This window comes from Miscanthus floridulus, chromosome 16 (assembly GCF_019320115.1).
Source record: "Miscanthus floridulus cultivar M001 chromosome 16, ASM1932011v1, whole genome shotgun sequence".
Taxonomy (NCBI): Eukaryota; Viridiplantae; Streptophyta; class Magnoliopsida; order Poales; family Poaceae; genus Miscanthus; species Miscanthus floridulus.
The window spans coordinates 89,904,652-89,925,054 of record NC_089595.1 but is presented as its reverse complement, the minus strand read 5'-3'; the positions used below and the strand labels follow the sequence as shown (position 1 = coordinate 89,925,054).

Here is a 20,403-nt window from a genome sequence, read left to right as displayed (position 1 = left end):
AGGCTTGTGATCAACCAGTCAGTTGTCCCTATGGAAGTGGAGTCTTCACCTAAAGATCAGAGTTGTCTTTTTGCTGTCTATACTCTGAGGTTATAATCTTTATACTAATACACTATGTATTTAAGCATTGCCTTTTGATATTACTCTTATTTGTAGCTATATGTGAGATTTGACTTCCTGGGCTCACATATGGTGTGTATCTGGTTTTATTCTTAAAATCGGGTGCTACAAAGTGGTATAAGAGCAATGCTGACTGTAGGACGTAAGCCTAGTTAGAAATTGGCCATCTTAAGGTTGTGAAATTGTGGTAAAATCCTTGTTCTATAAATCTTGATATTTTCTTCTCTACTATATATCTATCCTTGATATTTATCTCCTCCTTGGTGCTTATTTTAAAGTCTTTGTTCTCATCTTTACTCCTTGGTTTGATATGCTTTTAGAACTGTTCCTTATTACCTTCTTGCGTAATCTAAAGATAAGTTTTAGGATTGTTACCCCTCGTACAATGAGGACATTAGTATCGTAAGTTGAGTCAATGATTGAATTGTGCATCTTTATTGCTTGTTGAATTGTTATTATGCTTATGATTGTTTTGAATCTTTGTAATGATTGCAATGATCTTGTTGGGTGTTCCCACAATTTCATTTAGTTTATAGGCCTAAGGTATGAGGATCAGTATAATAAATAGTTGGGTTATGGTTTTCTTCTGTTTCCTCTACCCTATCTTTTTTGGAGCAGCCTGCACTCTTTAGCTTATTTCTCCAATCTTGGATGACCATAAATCATGAGAAAATTCTGGACAATAGTAGACTTCAATATATTTCTCTGAGCGTAAGAATCAACCTCATATCTATTTTGGTTATGGAGATACAAAAATCACAAGGCGATGCATCTGTGCTGTTCGGAACCTAGAATAGTTTCTATTGTGCACTGTTTTTGACCAAGAAAACTGAGGAATTTGGAAAAGTGTTCTATAAGGAAGTTGTGGAGAATTTTATAAGCTTTCCAACAATATAAGCTACAACTTCATTGGATCAACAGGATGAGTGTTACAGCTGTTTTACTGTGCTGCTGTTTTTCTGCTCGCGAGGAATTCCAGATTTCTTGTTCCTGCTCATATGCGAGAGTATCGTTGGGATGTCAGAATGACTTCATACTAGTTAGCTTATCTAAAAGAATATGCAAGCTGTGCTTTGTGTCCCCTAGTTTATTTTTCTAAAGAGGGGTAGCCAAGTGAAATAATTTGCAAGATGAAGTGTCCTACGTTCTAGTTTGCGCAGCAGAAGCGTGGTGGTACCCAAAGATATGAGAGAAACTTAGAGTTTCAATGGGATTTGGTTAAAGGTCCATAGAAGGTTTAACCAAGATCATCAAGATTTTGATAGAGCTACTAGAGAAGTTTTCAAGTTAGTTTGGATAAAGAAACTTCAGCTAAGTGTTGAAGGAGTCCAAGAAGAGGTTGAAGTAAAACATAAGTATTAGCTTTGCCAGATCCGGACGAGAGCTTCATATCTACAAGGATGCACCTTGTCAAGGTGTGGGATGTGTCCTTATGCAAGAAGAAAAATGTCGTACCTTGTTCATTAAGTCAGCTAAGGAAGCGCGAGTTAAACTACCTAACATGTTATCTATGGAGCATGGAAGTAATATCTTCTTGGAAGTGAAAGTGACATATAGGAGGATCACAAGAATCTACAGGACATCTTCATTAAGTTGGTCTTAAGTTTGTGATATCCTCGTTGGAATGAAATTGATTATGACTTGAAAAAGTGCTATTACTTTAAAGAGCAAAGTCATGGCCGATGCCCTTAGCAACGGAGAATCATGCTAAGAAGGTTCGGATGACACCAAGGACTAAGAATTGTATTCCAAGTTTGAGCAACTTGACCAGAATCGTTAATATTTGAAGATTGGTGGAAGAATTTCTTTCTGACCAATAGAGTGAGGAATTTTTGTTGGAAGGTGGATATTTTAAGAAAGAGAATTGGTACTAAAGGAAAGGTGGCCTAGTAATTGGAGTTACCTAGGAAATTCTCAAGGTACCTGTCATAATCTTGTAGTTAGTTTGATAAGTTAGTTGGAGTAAGATTTAGAGGTATGCAAAGTAAAGTGGGATCCCTATCAAGACAATGGAACTGCACGAGGAAGTAAAGAACAATTCAAAGGCAGAGTATTCCTATCTCGTAGTCGACGTCGTCCAAATCTCGGGGACGAGATTCATCTTAAGGGGGGTAGAATTGTAACACCCAAAATTTGCCTCTTTTGAAAATAGGATTAAAATAATTTATTTATGAATTTTTGTGCTCATGAAAACATAGGAAAATAAAAATTTTCATTAACTTAAAATCTATCATAAGGTAGAAACATGTTTGTTGCATTCATGCCGGTCGCACCTCGTGTTTCTATGTGCAAAATGTGTGTTTTTTTATACGTTTAGGAGACAAATATCTATCTCTAGGAATTTTCAGCTTCTTTCTGGAATTTAATTCCTACCTCCTTCACCTTAATCTATATGTTTGTTAACAATGTTTTTTGCACGTGTCAAAATGATCGGAGTGGACTAATCGGCAAGGGGAAAGTTACTGTATACTTTGATAGCCGATGAAAGCCAGCTTGTAAAGATGGTTGCCGATAGCTGGTGATGGTCGATGGAAAGGTTGATTTAGACTCGGGCGTTGCCGATGAGGTTGGAGGTGTTATTGTTGATGCCAATGAAGGGAGGCTTGAATACTACTGCCGATGAAACAGGGAGTATGCCGATGAAGGAAGACTTGAAGACTACTGCCGATGAAACAGGGAGTATGCCGATGAAGGAAGACTTGAAGACTACTGCCGATGAAACAGGGAGTATGCCGATGGGAAGGAGGACGGTGAGATTTCCATCGTAATTGAGGTGGACAGGGAAATAGATAGGAGTTGTTTTCCTTTTCTATATTTGTTAGAGTATGATTCGTGTAAGAGTCACGTGTTTCCTTAGATATGGGCTTGGTGTCCTAGTTGTGTTTGGTTGTGTCTCTTTAGATCAGGGTATAAATATGGAGTGAGGGGCAATGTAATAAAGATATATCAATCAACATCAAAACCAATTTTTACTCTTATTTGCATCTACTTACTTTTTGACGACTTCGTCAATTTGCGTTATTTTTCCCTTTTACGAGTTCTCATTGATTCAGCGAGCTGCATCGCTTCAGTGCGACCTTCGGCGATCCTCGAGTTCCGCGTGAGTACCTCTTGGCCGTGACTTCCGGGCGTATCGCTGTTGTCAGGACCAAAGTGCTCGTATCTTCATCCTTGTCGATTAACAGGTCAAATCGACTGGCACGCCTTGGATATCGATTCGGGTATTAGCCCTTTGTGTTTACAGATCCACTTTTGCATCAACAATGTTCTAAGTTTCCAACAATCTTTTTATGAGCTCCAAATACTTTATTTGGATTCATCATGTTTCAAAGTGTCTCTGAGAATTTTCCCCAAATTTTCGGAGGTCTCGGAGTATTTTTCGTGGCTTAAATATCAATTCTGGACTTTTCTAGAATTATTTTATCCACGAAATTAATTAGTTCCGAAAATAATAAATCTCTCATTTATCCCAACGCTCAAAGCTCATGTGCAATAATCCTAGTAAATCTCAAAGGCCCATGCATTTATTTACTAATGGGCTTTAATGTTTATTTAGGCCCATTAGTGCAGGCAGATGGTGCAACGTCAATTAGTACCATATCGCTAGTTGACGTGGATGTGAGGAATTTTTCTTCCTATATATATCTACCAACCTCTCAGGCAAAGCACACCAAAACTACCGTAAGGGGAGCCCCTAGTTTGGGAAATCCCTCGTATAGTAAATTTGATTTTTCTCCTCCTCTCGCCGTCGCTGTCGCCGTCGCCGTCGCCCCCGCTGGAACCACCAGCTCCTTCACCACCATTCGCTACACCGCTGCCGAGGTTCAAATCAAGGTGATGAATCCGTCGATGCTTCCCTTCCTATCTCCTTTTGCCCTGTAGCTCACACAACACACGGTATTGCTGAGCTCTTGTAGGAAGCCGTCGTCCATCCATCGAGCCCAGAGCCGCTTCACTTGTTCTTTCTCGTTCTCAGCGTTGCTCACGCCACCGCCGAGTTCTTCATCACTTGTCCTCTTGCCTGCCACCGTGATGTCTTCCTTGTCTACCGTCAAGATTCTAGCAGCTGCTTCCGCAAGCAGGTGCACAGGAGGGGACACCAGCTACCGATCCATGGCCAGGAGGGCGGAGGAATCCTTCTATGTGAAGCACCATCATCTTGTCCAAATCAATCACGTCAGCATGCTATTCTTCGCTGGCTGATGGACTGATGGTGAGCAGATCTACGGAATTGCTCTTTGCCTTCATAGTTCCATGCCTCGTCGCCTCCGTGAAACCGGTAAGAGGCTTCTGCAGCCCCGTGCAAGCCGCCGCACCACCATGGTCAATTATCATTGCCTGATTTATCGCTCGATGTTCATCCATCACTCGAGGTGAGAATATTACCACCTTCCCTATCCTTCAGGTGTTCCGTTTTTGGATCGCATCTATATGTATCTCGTGCCCTGTAACATCACCGCTTAGCTTCCTTTTTTTCTACATATTTATGGGTGCACCTCCATCTCCCTGTTCCCCGTTTTTGCTGAGCTCCCCTAGCAAAAAATCTGTCGGCGTACATCCACCATCCCAAGAAAGCCAGAATCAGTGCCACAAGTTTCATCTTGTCTTGGCTCGATCGAGTGTCGATCTTGTAACAGAACTGACTAATTATACGAGATTAAGTAAGGAAATCTTCCGCCGAAGCAGATAATTTAGCAAACTTAAGCCCGTATAACCCGGTAGTCCTTGAAACCACGAAGGATTTCAAACCAATCAACATACAAACCAAGATCATACAAGTTTAGCAAGTACCATTACATGTTTACATAAAGTTCACAATGATAGTTGGATACATCAGAGTTTAGAACATAAAGTTATTACAACCCAAGTTCAAACTAAAATAGCGGAAGCAAATAGTTTTAAAGCCACACACATACTTTTGGTTCAGATACAGTGCCTATAGGTTGTCATCTCCAACAAAAGCAACAGATGAGAGATACGGAGTGACCATTGCCCTTGGTCCTAGTTGTCACCCATCGACAGATACAGGCAGTTAATGCAATAACCGTAGTACATTTGACCATCTGCAACAATAATGGGAACAACGCCCTAAGTACGAGGAGGTACTCAGCTAGACTTACCCGTCTTAAACCAAAATAAAGCGACACCAAGGATTATGCCAGGCTTTCTTTAGTGGGCTAGCTGACTTGTTTGTGAAAAACATAAGCTATCATGAAGAAACCATTTTAAGTACTTTGCATCATCTTCATTATGACCTATCCATCTAGGTAAGCACCTGTACTATAGCAATCACTTGATTAACCAATATCATCCAGTTACCAACTTAGATTTAGCATATCCCATACCATCCAGATAACCATTATTGTTCCATCATAATTACTACGATGCTGTAGCTCGAGTCAAGTGCTCACTATCCAGGAGCGATGGCGATTCGAATCGATTCCTAACCAGCTGGTGATTTATTCCTCACACAAACCACACTCATCGATCAAGTGATCTACAGATTACCAATGACACTTTTCAAGTAGCCGTGGGATAACAGTCAGGGATTGCACTACCTAGGGACCGCTCGACAGCCAGGATGCACCTTGGGCTCACTCTTCGCGTCCCCGTCATACCCCCTTCAGCACCAGTCTACCAATCCGAGTTTATCCTGGCTTGAATAGTGTCACTAGCTTCGCGGTCGAAAGGTACTTTATTCGGCCAGCTAAATGTGAGGCATGTGTTCAACATGACAAGAGGGACGAGCAACGATCGGTCCTTAATTGACACAGACGGAAAACTAACAGCATCCCAGAACCCTGTCTGGTTGCCTCCAACTTTTTCCGTTCGGTCTCCAATTATCCATCACACATGGTTAATTCCAGACCATCATTCTTTCCATGGCTAAATTCTTCCAGTAACCACCAATAAATATCGATGACCGGAAATCACCGATCGCTACCGGTCTAAGCAAGGCTAAGCAGTTATTCGATCCTGTCCTAACAGGGTAATAAGGTAATAAGGTAGGCAATGATAGTAATAAATGCATCAACGGTTTCAATCAACTCCTACAACTTAATGCAACAATATATAAACTCATATATATAGAAAGAATTGCTTTTATAAAGTAGGAGACTTAGAATGCTCTGGGGCTTGCCTCGTTCGAACGAACTAGGTTGATGATCCACGCACTCGGACAAGTCATCTCCTTGCTCCTCTTCCTCTGGCACCTTCTGTGCCTGGACTTCTTGTGGATCTGTCCTAGTCTGCTCTTCCTAAACTGCTACTAGCAACTCCTCCTACGATCCTGTATGATGCAGATGCATAAGTGCTAATGCATAGGTGCATCAAAGAGATAACATGTAATGATCATGATGCATGAAATGTAGATGAACATGTTTAACTTTATTGGACATAGTAGAAGTAAAGCTCTTCTATAAGGTAGTCAACATCATCCAAGAACATGTACTACTATACTACTACTACAACCATTGTACTAACATGCCAAGTCACCACAGCAAGCTAAGATGCTTCAAAGATACACAAAAGTAAACATGATTAACTAAACATGCATTAAAGAGGATTATTTTATTTCATTTTAAACTAGGGCTACAACAGCAACATATATTTCTGGTACTCATAAAAATCTAAGAAAATTATAGTAGCATAGTACTACTCTAAGTAGACTATCATACAATTTTCATGGCATTTGGATAAGTAAAATAGCCTACACAAAAATGACAAGCTATGGCCTAAATATGAGCATGAAAATACTTTGTACTATGAAAAGTGTCAAACAACATCTTTGGTATTTTTCCTATGCTCTACACAGTAAACAATCACTACACAAAAATTATCATACACATGTTTTATACAATTTTTGCTCTCTATTAAAATAACAAAAATCATCAATTAAAGGCACTTGAACTACACATCAATATTTCTCTACAGAACATGCATGACATATATTTTTCCTACAAAGTACATCACTAAAGGAGATTAACAAAACTGGAACCATATTTTTCTGACGTATATTATATTTATTAGACATTTTCTAAGAAATCAACATTTATTCAATTTAAATAAAGCTACATAGAAAAGTATCACAATTTTGACATGAAATATTTTTAACAAATAGATCTAGTCACAAGAAACCTAGCAAAACTTATTTCAACAAATTTGGAGCTATTTTGAGCAAGTTATGAATTTCAAAAGCATTTAAATAAAAATATGTAAATCATTTCTTTTATTTCTGAAAAACCAGCGGGCCTTAAAACGTTGGGTGCACCCGGTGCAGTGCACCCAGGTTCGCACCGAGGAGCTGACGCGCGGGCCCCTGCGGGTCAGCTGGCCCACCTGCCAGCCACACGCTGTAGGGCAGGCGGCGCTGACCGGCGCGGACTCACCGTCGACGAGGTGGCCGACGACGAGGTCACCACCACCGTGACCACCGTGCCAAGGCGGACACGGTAGTGCAAGCGGCAGGGCCCAAGGAGCTTGAAATCGAGCTCGCCGGCGGCCATGGCGGTGCGGTGGCGCGGCTCATCAGTGGTACGCCGACTCCGACCATGACGAGGCCCGGTGAGGCGCGCGTGAGCGCGGCAAGGTGACGGCGGACCCGAAGCGCGAGAAAGGGAGGAGAGAGAGAAAGCGGAGCGGGGCTATCTGCGCGGAGCCAAGGTCCGGCAAGTGGACGCGCATGGGAGAGAGAGAAGGGAAGAAGCGAAAGGGGGGCCCGCGGCCACTACCTTCTCCTCGCTGGTGATGAAGGCGAGCGCGGAGCTATAGCGGTGCGGGCAGGAGCTGCTGGCGCGCAACGGTGAAGCTCGGCGGCTGCAGGAATGGCGCGGTGGCCGCTGCGGCTTGCTGCTGCTACGAGGCGAGAGGGGGTGGCGAAGCGAAATGGCAGAGTGGGGAGGAGCGCGGCTCGGCTGTGGCTAAGGTAGGCGGGGCCGGTCGGGACGGGGCAGGCCGGCGGTGCCACGCGGCGAGTTCGCCAGCGCATGGCCGCCACTCGGCGGTCGCGGCCTGACGCCGGTCGGGGCGGGGCGGGCGAGCGGGCGAGGTGCGGGGCAGGCCGGGCCGGCTCTGCGAGCTAGGCCGAAAGGGAGGCGGCGGCCCGTTAAGGAAAATAAAAATGATTTTCTTTTTATTTCTTAAATAAACAGAACTAAAATTCCATTTTGAGCCATTTAAAAACATTTTTCACAAGTTGGTGTAAAAATGAAGTTGTTCCATTTTTCAAGATCTACAACTTTGCTTTTATGACCAAAGTCAAATTTCAAATAGATTTTGAATTACAAAATTAAAATCAATATTAATTCAAAACCCTAATTTTGAAGAATTATTTTTTTAAAAGCATAATTTGGCAAAACTTGGAATATAAACTTTGCTCCAAATTGCATCCTAATTACTTCTAAGTGGTCTAAGTGATCAACCAAGGTACACACATGGCAAAACAAACATAGCATCCAATCTATTAAAACAAAACTATGCAACATACATGTTTCATTAGTATGTTTCAATTCTATATTTCATGTCATGCTTATGGATGCATAATAATGATTATGCTCATGATTTGCAAAATGTTAATGCATGCTTAACACCGAGGTGTTACAGATCTGTACCAAACAAGCGCCATCCATGCATATATATATATATATATATATATATGAAAATTTTCCTACTCCTGTATACACACACGAGCAATCCATCCATGCACTATGGCAGAAACAGCCGGCCATGGCTGCAGCCGACCTAAACCTACTTTGCGTTCCGTCCCTTGTCTTCCTACTGCAACATATGCAAACCTTCAAGCAAACAGCACCGTGCATGCATGTCAATAATGCAAGCTAGCAAGCGCCAAGGATGACGAGTATGTAAGCTTAGCAACGAAATCTTCTATCTAGAAGCGAAGGTTCCCCATGTAAGCATGTATATCCTTTATATTTTGGTTAAGCTCTTGATGTCGTGCTCCGTGCCCTGCTCCAGTTAGCTGTTCCAATTAGCTTGATGACATCACGTATATGTTTTATGGCCGTTTTCTTATAGAAAAACAAATCCAACAATACTATAGAAATACACCACTTACAATCAATAATGGATCCCCACCGTTTTTTTGTTCTAACTCCGATTTGATCTGTTCAACTTGCGTTAGGTTTGTAATTTTATAACCTACATGTTCATACTACTGTCAGATGTGTTTTCAACTTTTAACATTCGTGATTAGATTTAATCTATTATTTTAATAAAGAAAATCTTGTTTATTTTATATCTTTTACGTTTTAGATCCGTTTTGACCCATTCAAGTTGCGTTAGATTCATAGCAACGAGAACTACACATTATTAACAGTGGTTACCATGTCACTATTTCTAGAATTTCATGGTTTAGATCATATCTTAAATAACAATTATGCAACTGGGTTTTATAAATAAAATGTGATTTGTTTTATTTTAGTTTTATAATTCAAATCTAAATTTGATTTAATCCAATTTATATAAGACTTTATATAGTTAAATAAATGAAGCATATAGTTTTATTTTTCGCGTATAAAGTAAATCTTTCGGTAGTTGTATCTTTTCAACCATAGCTCCGATTAGCGTGTTTTTCACGTCTATGTGTTCGTAGTGAGACGTAGATTCGTTGTACAAACTTTTCATCTTAATTTTATGTTTGGTGTACTGTTCTAATATAGATCTATTATTTGCTTCATGTATGATTATATGGATGCTTGTGTGGTGCTTTATGATTTCGTCCAGTCGGTGAGATATACGTGGTGATCAAGAAAAAGAAGAAGAACGTTGAAGATTAAAGCTTACTGAAGGATCGGTGTTTAAGGCAAGTATAGCATGGGATCTTCCTTGTTGTCCTATACACTTTTAATCATTTAATTCATACTACATGTGTCTATCTTGACTGCCTCTAAGGATTTCCTAGTGCTTTGTTGCCTTGTTCCTTGATATCTATGGGGTATTACATTGGGTAGTATGATGCTAGTGCTCAATTAAAGACCATGATCTTGTAACTTGACTAATGGTATATGCAATAAACACTAAAAGATGCTTTTTAGCAACATGGAACAAGGGGGCTAGAGCAATGGGCTGTTTTATGGTGCTATAGATTCCTCTTCCTAAGGACTTATCTGTAAGTAATCATCCGATACTTACAGTACAGCTGTGAGGGCTACATGGCTCTGGCTTTAGCTCAGTATGAGGACCTTTTCTAGCTTGTTAGTGGTTACCTTTATGGCGCAAGAGGGGTGTGTTCCAGGTTGGATATAGTGCGGCCTCTGTCTGTTAGTGTATAGGCTGCCCGTCATTGTGCCTGCCAGAAGGGGAGCTATACATTCGCAGGCCACAAAAACCTAGCGGTCCTAACTTGTTAGACAAACCTTTGAAAGGCTTCATAGTGAACCCTGCTGACCTTCCTTAGAAGTGGGTCAAGAGATTAGCTACCTCGGGTGAAAGGGTAAATCACGACTTACAGTGAAAGTGTACAACCTCTGAAGAGTATAAAACTGGTATATCAGTCGTGCTCACGGTCACGAGTGGCCTTGGAACCCTTACGGAATAGATGATGAACACTAATGATATGGATGATGAAGATGCCCATTAATGGTTAATTGTTTATGCTATTCATTATTCATGTTTACCTGATCATGTGTTTATATGGGCTTGTGAATAAACTTGTTGCTACTCAATTGCTAAAAGATGACTCATTAAAAGCTAATCGCAGTTAAACCAGTGTCAGCCTTTTGAGCCTCATGAACCCCATGTTATATTTGTTGAGTACGACATGTACTTACGCTTGCTTTATTTTTCAATTATTTGGATAAAAATCCCAGATGGGTACCAGTTTGCTAGAGTTTGGACGACTTAGGCTTGTGATCAACCAGTCAGTTGTCCCTATAGAAGTGGAGTCTTCACCTAAAAATCGGAGTTGTCTTTTTGCTGTCTATACTCTAAGGTTATAATCTTTATACTAATACGCTATGTATTTAAGCATTGCCTTTTGATATTACCCTTATTTGTAGCTATATGTGAGATTTGACTTCCTGGGTTCATATATGGTGTGTATCTGGTTTTGTTCTTAAAACCGGGTGCTACAGCTGTTTGTGATGGGGTCAGCTTAACCTGCATAAGCATTGCTATTTTTTGTTTTTGTCTCTCGGTGGCGATCCGAGCCGCCCGACTGATTTAGTCAACCTGATAGCTTCTCCTCGAAGGAGGCTCTATAGGGGGACCCTTCTGAACCCTTCTTGGGAAGGCAGGAGCTAAGGTTTGCGGTGTGGGGAAATGTTAGTTCGATTACGTTGGTGAACAAAAAACATCGTAGCCGATGAGGCATAGGGTCTGGCAGTTCATCCAGTTGTATTCAAAGTTTTATACCCACACATCGTGCTTCCGGTTTCAAACGTAAGGAGGGGCCAGGTGAAGAGGGTGTCTAAACAAATAGACACCCCCAGCCCTCGAGCAACGTCCGCGCCCTTGCTATCGCTGGGGTCGGAGGCTCGGTAAAGAAATTATCACTCAAATTAAGTAAATAGTTGTGCTTATCTTTTAGCGGTTGTTCGTTCGTTGTTTTACCTGGGCTGCCCAATCGGCCTAGGAGGCCCGCTGGGCACCCTCTAGATGGGGGTTCCATCGTTGGGCCATTCCATGGTCCTGCCTGGGGAAGCGGAGAGTCGCCTGCATGCGGGTGTACCCTGGTTCTCGCGCTAAGGACGCATTAGTGGTGGGCCACACCCAGGCAATGTCCTATTTGGCCAGGCAGCGTCTTGTTGTCCAGAGCGCATCCCGCTGGTTCCGCCGTGTCCCCTCGGATTTCTGTCAGCATTGATTTCGCATTTGCATTGAATAGGGGAAGGTAGAGAGTTTTTTGTCCCAGCCTTGCGCCTTTCCTCAGCTGCTGAGCCCCTTCTTTAAATAGGGGGGAGGGGAGTTCTTGTCCCACTTCCTTGCTAGCCTTTGTGCCGCCACCTCTTCTCCTTCCTTTCCGCCGAATGCAGCGATTTCCTAAGTGAGAGAGGGTAATGCCGGGGAGAGAAAACACTCACAGATCCGCTCATGAATCCGAAGCGTGATGTCGAGCCAGAGGTCATCCAATGTAGATGAGATGGTGCGGGCTGCCTTTGCTGAGAAGGGGTCGCCGCTGCCGAAGGAGAAGGAGCACTGGAGGGTGCCGAGCGTCGTTGGCCTCGCCGTCGTTTGTTGCGGCCTTCCTTCGATGGGAGGCGCCCCCCGTTTAGATGCCGTTGTCGGGGTTGCGGCTGATGACAATGGCATAGTCCCCGAATGCCCCGGTGGAGGTGCCATTGTCAGGGTTGTGGTTGATGACGATGGCGTAGTGCCCTGATGTCCCGATGGAGGTGCCGTTGTCAGGGTTGTGGCTAATGACGATGGTGTAGTCCCTGGACGCCCCGGCGGAGGGGCACCGCAGACGCCGGTGTGGTGCTCGATGTTGCAGATGACAGTGCCTTCGAGGATCCCATGGAGCGGTAGGACATCACCGATGGAGAGCGTGGCGTGGCGGTGGCAGTAGACGAACTAGCCCATGTATATGCCTGGACATTGCCGATGGAGAGCGTGGCGCGGCAGCGGCAGTAGACGAATTGGCCCGTGTACATGCCTGAACATTGCTGAAGGAAAGCGTGGCGCGACGACCGTAGTAGTACTCATAGTAAAGCTAGGCAGAGACTATAATTGAATAAGTTTGTGGGGGAACCCCCGAGTAAATAGTCCTTTGAATTTAAGAGTACATTAGTCCTTTTTGTGATAAAATCACTTTGTAAGTGGCGAATTTGTGCAAAGAATGAACAAATTTTCATCTTTTGTTACGGCAAACAGTCTTTTCAGTTTCCTCTCTTTGTAGAAGAGGTTTCAGTGCCCTCCGACCCTTCCCATGGCTCAGGTTGTAAAGGCTAGGAGTGCGGGTGAAACAGTTCTGGTCACGCTAGTGAGCAAGGAGGTCGTAGCCGCTGGGGCGTGGGTTTCCTACAGTCCTACCAGTTGTACTCAGAATTTGTTCCTGAAATCCTAGCCCTTAGGACTTGTTACGGGAAGAGTGGAAAACTTAGAGAATGTTTGCAAAGGTAACACAAGAAGTGTTTGCAAGGTAAACGTACTTGTATCATTTGTATCAGCCCCCGAGTGAGGTCCGACCCCTTGTGATTTGCAGGGGTCGGATGTCGCTAAAGATCAGGGATTTGTAAAGACAAAAACTGATAAGGAAAAGTATGCATTTATTTAAGGGTAAAAATGATGTAGCTGCTCAATGTTCCAGGCATTGGTGAAGACCTCGCCGTTGATGGTTTTCAACTTGTAGGCGCCTGGGCGGAGTACTTCCACGACGATGTACGACCCCTCCTAGGGTGGGGAGAGCTTGTGGCTGTCCTTGTTGCTCTGCATGAGGTGGAGGACAAGGTCCTAGACATTGAAGGATCGGTCCCACACCCATCGGCTGTGGTACTATCGCAACGCCTACTGGTACTTGGCCGAATGGAGGAGGGCGATGTCGCAGGCTTCGTCTAGTTGGTCTAGGGCATCTTGGTGGGATGCCTCGGCTCCCTGTTCATCATATGCTCTGATTCTTGGTGCTCCATAGTCGAGGTCCATTGGGAGAATGGCCTCGGAACCATAGACCATGAAGAAAGGTGTGTAGCCGGTGGCCCAGCTGGGAGTTGTCCTTAGGCTCTAGAGCACCGTCGGGAGCTTGATGACCCAGCACGCACTGAACTTGTTCAACCAGTTGAAGATCCTAGGCTTGAGGCCCTATAGGAGCATGTTGTTTGCGTGCTCGACCTGCCCGTTCATCCGGGGGATGCGTGATGCCCACCTAATCGATCTGGATGTGTTGTTCATCATAGAATCGAATGAATTTCCTGCCAGTGAACTATGTGCCATTATCTGTGATGATGGAGTTTGGTACCCCAAAGCGATGGATGATGTCGAGAAAGAACAGCATAGCCTGCTCGGATTTGATCATGGAGATCGGTCGAGCTTCGATCCATTTCGTAAACTTGTCTATGGTGACAAGTAGGTGGGTGAAGCCTCCGGATGCCTTTTTGAGTGGCCCAACTAGGTCGAGCCCCTAGACTGTGAAGGGCCACGTGATGGGTATCATCTGGAGTGCCTGGGCTAGGAGGTGAGTTTGCCGAGCGTAGTACTGACACCCTTTGCAAGTGCGTACGATTTGCTCAGTGTCGGCTACTGTAGTGGGCCAGTAGAAGCCCTATCGGAATGCATTTCCACCAAGGTCCTCAACACGGCATGGTGACCACAGACCCCACCGTGGATGTCACTCAGCAGAAGTCTTCCCTGTTCGCTGGGGATACAGAGCTATGGGATCTCGGTATGGCTCCATTTGTAGAGTTCGCCCTCTACAAGAATGAAGGACTTGGCATGATGTGCGAGCCATCAAGCTTCCGTCTTGTCCATCGATAGTGTGTCACGGAGGAGGTAGTTGAGGTAGAGCGTTCTCTAGTCATCCATAGGGTCAAGCTCTGCTACTGGATCCTCTTCAAGTTCCATGACATCGGGACCGGGTGGAGCCGTTGGTTGGCCAGCCCCCGGGGTTGGATTAGATGGGCCATCGTCGGCTCGCTCTGACCCTTCGCAGCGCACCGAGGGTTTGTGTTGGTCATTGGCGAAGACACCCATTGGCATCGGCTCTCGGCCGAATGCTGCCTTTGCGAGTGCGTCGGCCACCTCGTTGAGGCCCCTTGGGATGTGATTAAGTTTGAGGCCATCGAACTTGTCCTCCAGCCGTTGGACTTCTTAGCAGTACGTAGCCATCTTGGCGTCGTGGCAGCTAGACTCCTTCATGACTTGGTTAACGACTAGCTGAGAGTCACCCCGAATGTCGAGGCGTCGGATGCCTAGCTCAATGGCGATGTGTAGGCCGTTGACGAGTGCCTCGTATTCGGCCACATTATTTGATGAGGGGAAATGGAGCCGAACCATGTACCTCATGCAGACCCCGAGGGGTGATACGAAGACTAGCCCCGCGCCGGCGCCCTTCTTCATCAGCGACCCATCGAAGTACATCGTCTAGTACTCTTGATCGATGACCGCCGGTGGCATATGGACCTCGGTCAACTCCGCGATGAAGTCAGCCAGCACATGGGACTTGATCGCCGTTCGGGGGCATACGCGATGCCTTGATCCATCAGCTCGAGTGCCCACTTTGCGGTTCTTCCTGTGGCATCCTGGCTATGGACGACCTTGCCGAGGGGGAATGATGTTATGACAGTCATAGGGTGTGACTCAAAGTAATGGTGTAGCTTCCTCTTGGTGATGAGGATGATGTATAGGAGTTTCTGGATTTGGGAGTAGCGGGTTTTAGAGTCGGACAGTACCTCACTGATGAAGTACACAGGGCGCTGCACCTTGAAGGCGTGCCCCTCTTCTTCCCGCTCTACTACCAGGGCGGCGCTGACCACTTGCATGGTGGCCGCTATGTATAGTAGGAGGGATTCTCCGTCGCTTGGAGGAACTAGGACTAGGGGTTTTGTTAGAAGTAGCTTGACCATGTCAAGCGCCTCCTAGGCCTCGGCTGTCCACTCGAAGCGGTCGGCTTTCATTAAGAGTTGATAAAGGGGGAGTCCTCGTTCACTGAGGTGCGAGATGAATCGGCTGAGGGCGGCAAGGCACCCTACGATCCACTAAACCCCCTTTATGTTCTGGATCAGGCCCATCCTTGTGATGGCTGAGATTTTCTCTGGTTTGGCTTCGATGCCGCGCTCGGAGATGATGAAGCCGAGCAGCATGCCCCTTGGGACCCCAAAAACACACTTCTTGGGATTGAGTTTGATGCCATTTGCCTAGAGTTTAGCAAAGGTTTGTTCAAGATCGGCGACAAGGTGGTCAGCCCATTTGGACTTAACTACGATGTCATCGACGTAGGCCTCAACGGTTCGCCCGATAAGGTCCCCAAAGCAGTGGAGCATACAGCACTAGTAAGTTACCCCAGTGTTCTTCAGACCGAACGACATTGAGATGTAGCAGAATGATCCGAAGGGGGTGATAAAAGATGTCGCGAGCTGGTCAGACTCTCTCATCGCGATTTGGTGGTAGCCGGAATACGCGTTAAGGAAGCAGAGGGTTTCGCACCCTAAGGTAGAATCGACTATTTGGTCTATGCATGGCAAAGAAAACAGGTCCTTTGGGCACGCCTTGTTGAGACCCATGTAGTCAACACACATCCTCCATTTCCCGCTCTTCTTTCGTACAAGAATGGGATTTGCTAACCACTCTGGGTGGTGTACTTCCCTGATGAATCCGATGGCCAACAGTTTTGCTATCTCTTCACCGATGGCCCTGCGCTTTTTCTCGTCGAAGCGGCATAGGTGTTGCTTCACCGGCTTGGAGCCAGGGTGGATTTTCAAGGTATGCTCGGTGACCTCCCTCGGGATGCCCGACATATCTGAGGGTTTCCACGCAAAGATGTCTTTATTGTCACGGAGGAAGTCGACGAGCATGCTTTCCTATTCGGAGGAGAGCACGGCACCAATGCATACCGTTTTACCCTTGGAGCTACTAGGGTCTATGAGGACCTCCTTGGAGCCCTCTGCCGATTCAAATGACCCAGTTGATTTCTTTGCGTCGGGCGCTTCATCGGTGACCTCCTCCTTGAGGGCGGCGAGTTCCCTGGAGGCGACGATTGCTGTGGCATGGCTGCAGCACTCGACATCGCACTCGTAGGCCTACTAGAAGGAGGTGCTGACGGTGATGACCCTGTGTGGGCCTGGCATCTTCAGCTTGAGGTATGTGTAGTTGGGGACGGCCATGAACTTCGCGTAGCACAGTCGTCCTAGGATGGCGTGGAAAGTTTCGGGGAACCCCACCACGTCGAAGGTGAGGGTCTCAGTCCTATAATTGAACTGATCCCCAAAGGTGATGGTCAGATCGATCTGCCCCAGTGGCATGGCCTGCTTACCAGGCACGACACTGTGGAAAGGCGCTCGGATCGGGTAGAGGTTTGTTCGATCGATGCCCATCTCGTCGAGCATATTGGCGTACATGATGTTGAGGCTGCTACCTCCGTCCATCAGCACTTTTGTGAGTCACTTCGGGCCAACGATCGGGTCGACTACAAGTGGATACCTCCCTAGGTGTGGGATGGTATCCGGATGGTCGGCCCGGTCGAAGGTTATGGCGGATTCCGACCACTAGAGGAAGGTAGGCGTGGCCGGTTCGGCCGTGTAGACCTCACGGTGCGCGATCTTCTAGCAACGTTTGGAGTCGTAGGCTGCTGATCCTTCGAAGATCATAAGGATGCCATTCAGCGTTGGAAAGGCATCATCCTTCTCCTCGGGGTCATCTGCGATGGGGGCAGGTTCCTTCTCCTACTCCCCTTTGTTGGCGCTTCCGAGCAAGAACTTCCGCATGAGGCCGCAGTCTTTGAGCAGATGTTTTATGGGAAAGGCGTGGTTCAGGCACAGCCCTTCAAGCATTTTTTTGAAGTGATTCGGAGTGCCCTCCGCAGGCTTCCGACCACCCTTGTGGTCAGCAGCGGCCACGAGCGAGTTGTCGTGCCGTTGCTTCTTATTCTTTCTTTTGGCGGAACGGTTGGAGGTTCCTTCACCGGCGCCCTCGTCCCGCCTCGCCTTGCCGTCGGAATGGTCAAAGATTGCTCCGACCACCTCCTCTCCTGAGGCGTGGCTGGTGGCGATGTCTAGGAGTTCCTTGGTGGTCCACGGGCCCTTGCGTCCCAGCTTATGAACCAAAGACTCATAGGTTGTCCTAGATAGGAAGGCTCCTATCACGTCGGCGTCGACGATGTTAGGGGGCTCGTTGCACTATCGGGAGAAGCGCCGGATGTACCCGCAGAGGGTTTCGCTGGCCTTCTAGTGATAGTTCTTGAGGTCCTAGGGGTTCCTAGGATGCTTGTATGTGCCCTGGAAGTTCCCCACAAAGATCTCCCTTAGGTCCGCCCAACCTTGGATGGCGTCGGATGGAAGGTGCTTCAACCACGCTCATGCCAAATCGGTGAGGAACAGTGGAAGGTTGCGGATAATGAAGTCATCATTATCCGCACCACCGGCTTGATAGGCAAGCCGATAGTCTTCAAGCCAAAGCCCGGGGTTTGTCTCCCTGGAGTACTTAGGGATGTTGGTAGGTGGTCAATACCTTGGTGGGAATGCAATGTTGAGGATGTGCCGGCCAAAGGCCTGAGGGCCTAGCAGGCCGGGGCCTGGGCTCTGGTCCTCGCCGTTGTCACAGCGTCCGCCGCATCGAGGATGATAGCCGTGGCGGACGCCTTCTCTTGAGTCGTTGTAGGCACATCTATGGGCATCGATGGTGCTACGTGCATCGTGGTTGTGGCCGAGACGTTGATGCACCAGGACAGCGGTGTGCTGCCGCTGCCTGGCAGTGGCTGGTGAACCGACGCGTCCTAAGCGGGGTGCACTGAGGGCATGCGCTGGTTGGTGTTGAGCTCACGTCACCAAGACAACGAGCTTTCCACCTGTTGCGCCGCCGCACGCTCGAGCAACATGCGAATTTCTCGGTGGGCCCGGCGATCCTCGTGCGTCATTGCCTCTAGAAGGCTGTGAAGTAAGGCCGTTGCGGCGGCGATGTTCTTGCTTGCCCGAGCAAAGTGAGGGAGGGTCCCATCGTCGGTGAGGATCCTTTGGTGTACATCACGGGCCGTGGCGTGTGCGCGCCCACCGTTTCCACGGCGTTCGATCTCGCGATCGATCTCTGCATATTCCCACACGAGCCCTTGCCCGGTCTCATCGATCTCGTGCTTTCGGGCTCTCAGCTGCTCCATCCTTACGCAAGATGGGGTGGCTGCCGCTCCTCCGGTCCTACTGTTGGGGTTGCCTGCCGGGGTAGCTTCCTCCCCGGAGATGCTTTCGACGCGCCCTTCAGAGGTTTTTGCCATAAAGCATTCCCTTGAAGGGTGATGGCTCCCCCTGCTAGAGTTAGAGCTAGAGGACGATCCTAGCTCCTCTGTGAGGAGCTTGTGGAGAGAATCCATGTCATGTTAAATTACCCCCACGAACTCGTTGTTCACGGGCGGCTGAACCATGTGTAGTTCCACAAGGTGGCCAGCGATCGCTGCGGCGTTACGGAGACCGAACAGAAATGCTGTCGGGGCGCTCCGCACATGGCGTTCTAGAGAGAGGAGCCCCTCTCTAGAAGGTCATGCCACATCGTTGTCATTGGAAAGGGTGAGGCGATGCTAGTTCTCCCTGGACTGCTAGGGTCCAAGGGAGACGCCGAGCTGGCGCCCAAGCCTCTCATGGTCGAGGCCGATGGAGGGGAGAGATTGGATGGTAGTGTGCGCCCGTACCAACTCTCCTCCACCGTGATGACAAAATCTAGGCTCCTAAAGCGCACGTGTGTGCCTGGGACCCAGCTGACATTGTGGTTAGCCATCCGTGGCCTGGTTTGGAACGCGCAAAGGCCCCTACCTGACATACCAACTGTCGGTGTTTCGAACAAACACCGGCTAGTAAATTTATAATTGATGCGTGTTAAGCCCGGATGGTGTGCTAAAGGACACCAGGTTTATACTGGTCCGGGCTGAATGTCCCTACGTCCAGTCTGTTGCTGCTCGTGTTATTAGCACCGAAAAAGGTTCGTGGTAGAGGGTACAAATGATCAAGAGAGGGACTGGTCCTAAGTCTCTGATGGAAAAGATCGAAAGGATGCCAAGAGCTTGGTCACTGCTTGGCTGCGTGTGTGATGTGTTGTGCCTGTGTTGAACTGGTCTTTGTGTGAGTCGTTCCTCTAGTAGGGTGCCCTGTCCCCCCTTTTATAGGTTAAGGGGAGCAGGGGTTACATGCTCGAGGAAGAGAGAAGAATCAGGGGCAAGGAAAACCCCCCTGAAGGCACCGGGTCTTCCCTTTCCTCTGTGACAGCTCGGCTGACATGTGCAGACGGTGTCAGGGGCCGACGCATTCGCCAGATACCTGTGTGATGATGATGATGCCGTGCCCCTACTCGATCAGCAAGTGGTTATGTCCCGTCCCGCCCCTGTGGGCGGCGTGTCAGACAGGGGTGTCGACCTGCGACCCTGTGGGGAGCGAGTGGTGCGGTGACTACTCGGTTGTCACTATAGAGGACGGGAGTCCCCCCTTAGAATGTAGTGGTTGTCGTATGTCCATGTTGGGTTCCATCCCCGAGGGCTGAAGGCGGCGCCTACAACACTGTTCGGGCGAAGAGCACACGCCTAGAACACTATTCTGGCTCTGCCATGCCTGGAAGGGTCTAAAGCGCCCATCCCGTCGCGCCCTGATAGTACTACCCTGCAGCGGCGCAGGGCATGGTCCTCGATGCCGCGGTTGACCCGGA

General features: G+C 47.2%; 1 protein-coding gene across 1 annotated transcript; it reads right to left on the bottom strand.

Moving 5' to 3' along the window:
- Nucleotides 1-16,808: 16,808 nt before the first annotated feature.
- LOC136511005 (uncharacterized) lies at nt 16,809-17,150 on the bottom strand. Its single transcript, XM_066505259.1, has one exon. It carries the CDS (start codon nt 17,148-17,150, stop codon nt 16,809-16,811), a length of 342 nt encoding a protein of 113 aa, XP_066361356.1.
- Nucleotides 17,151-20,403: the final 3,253 nt, after the last annotated feature.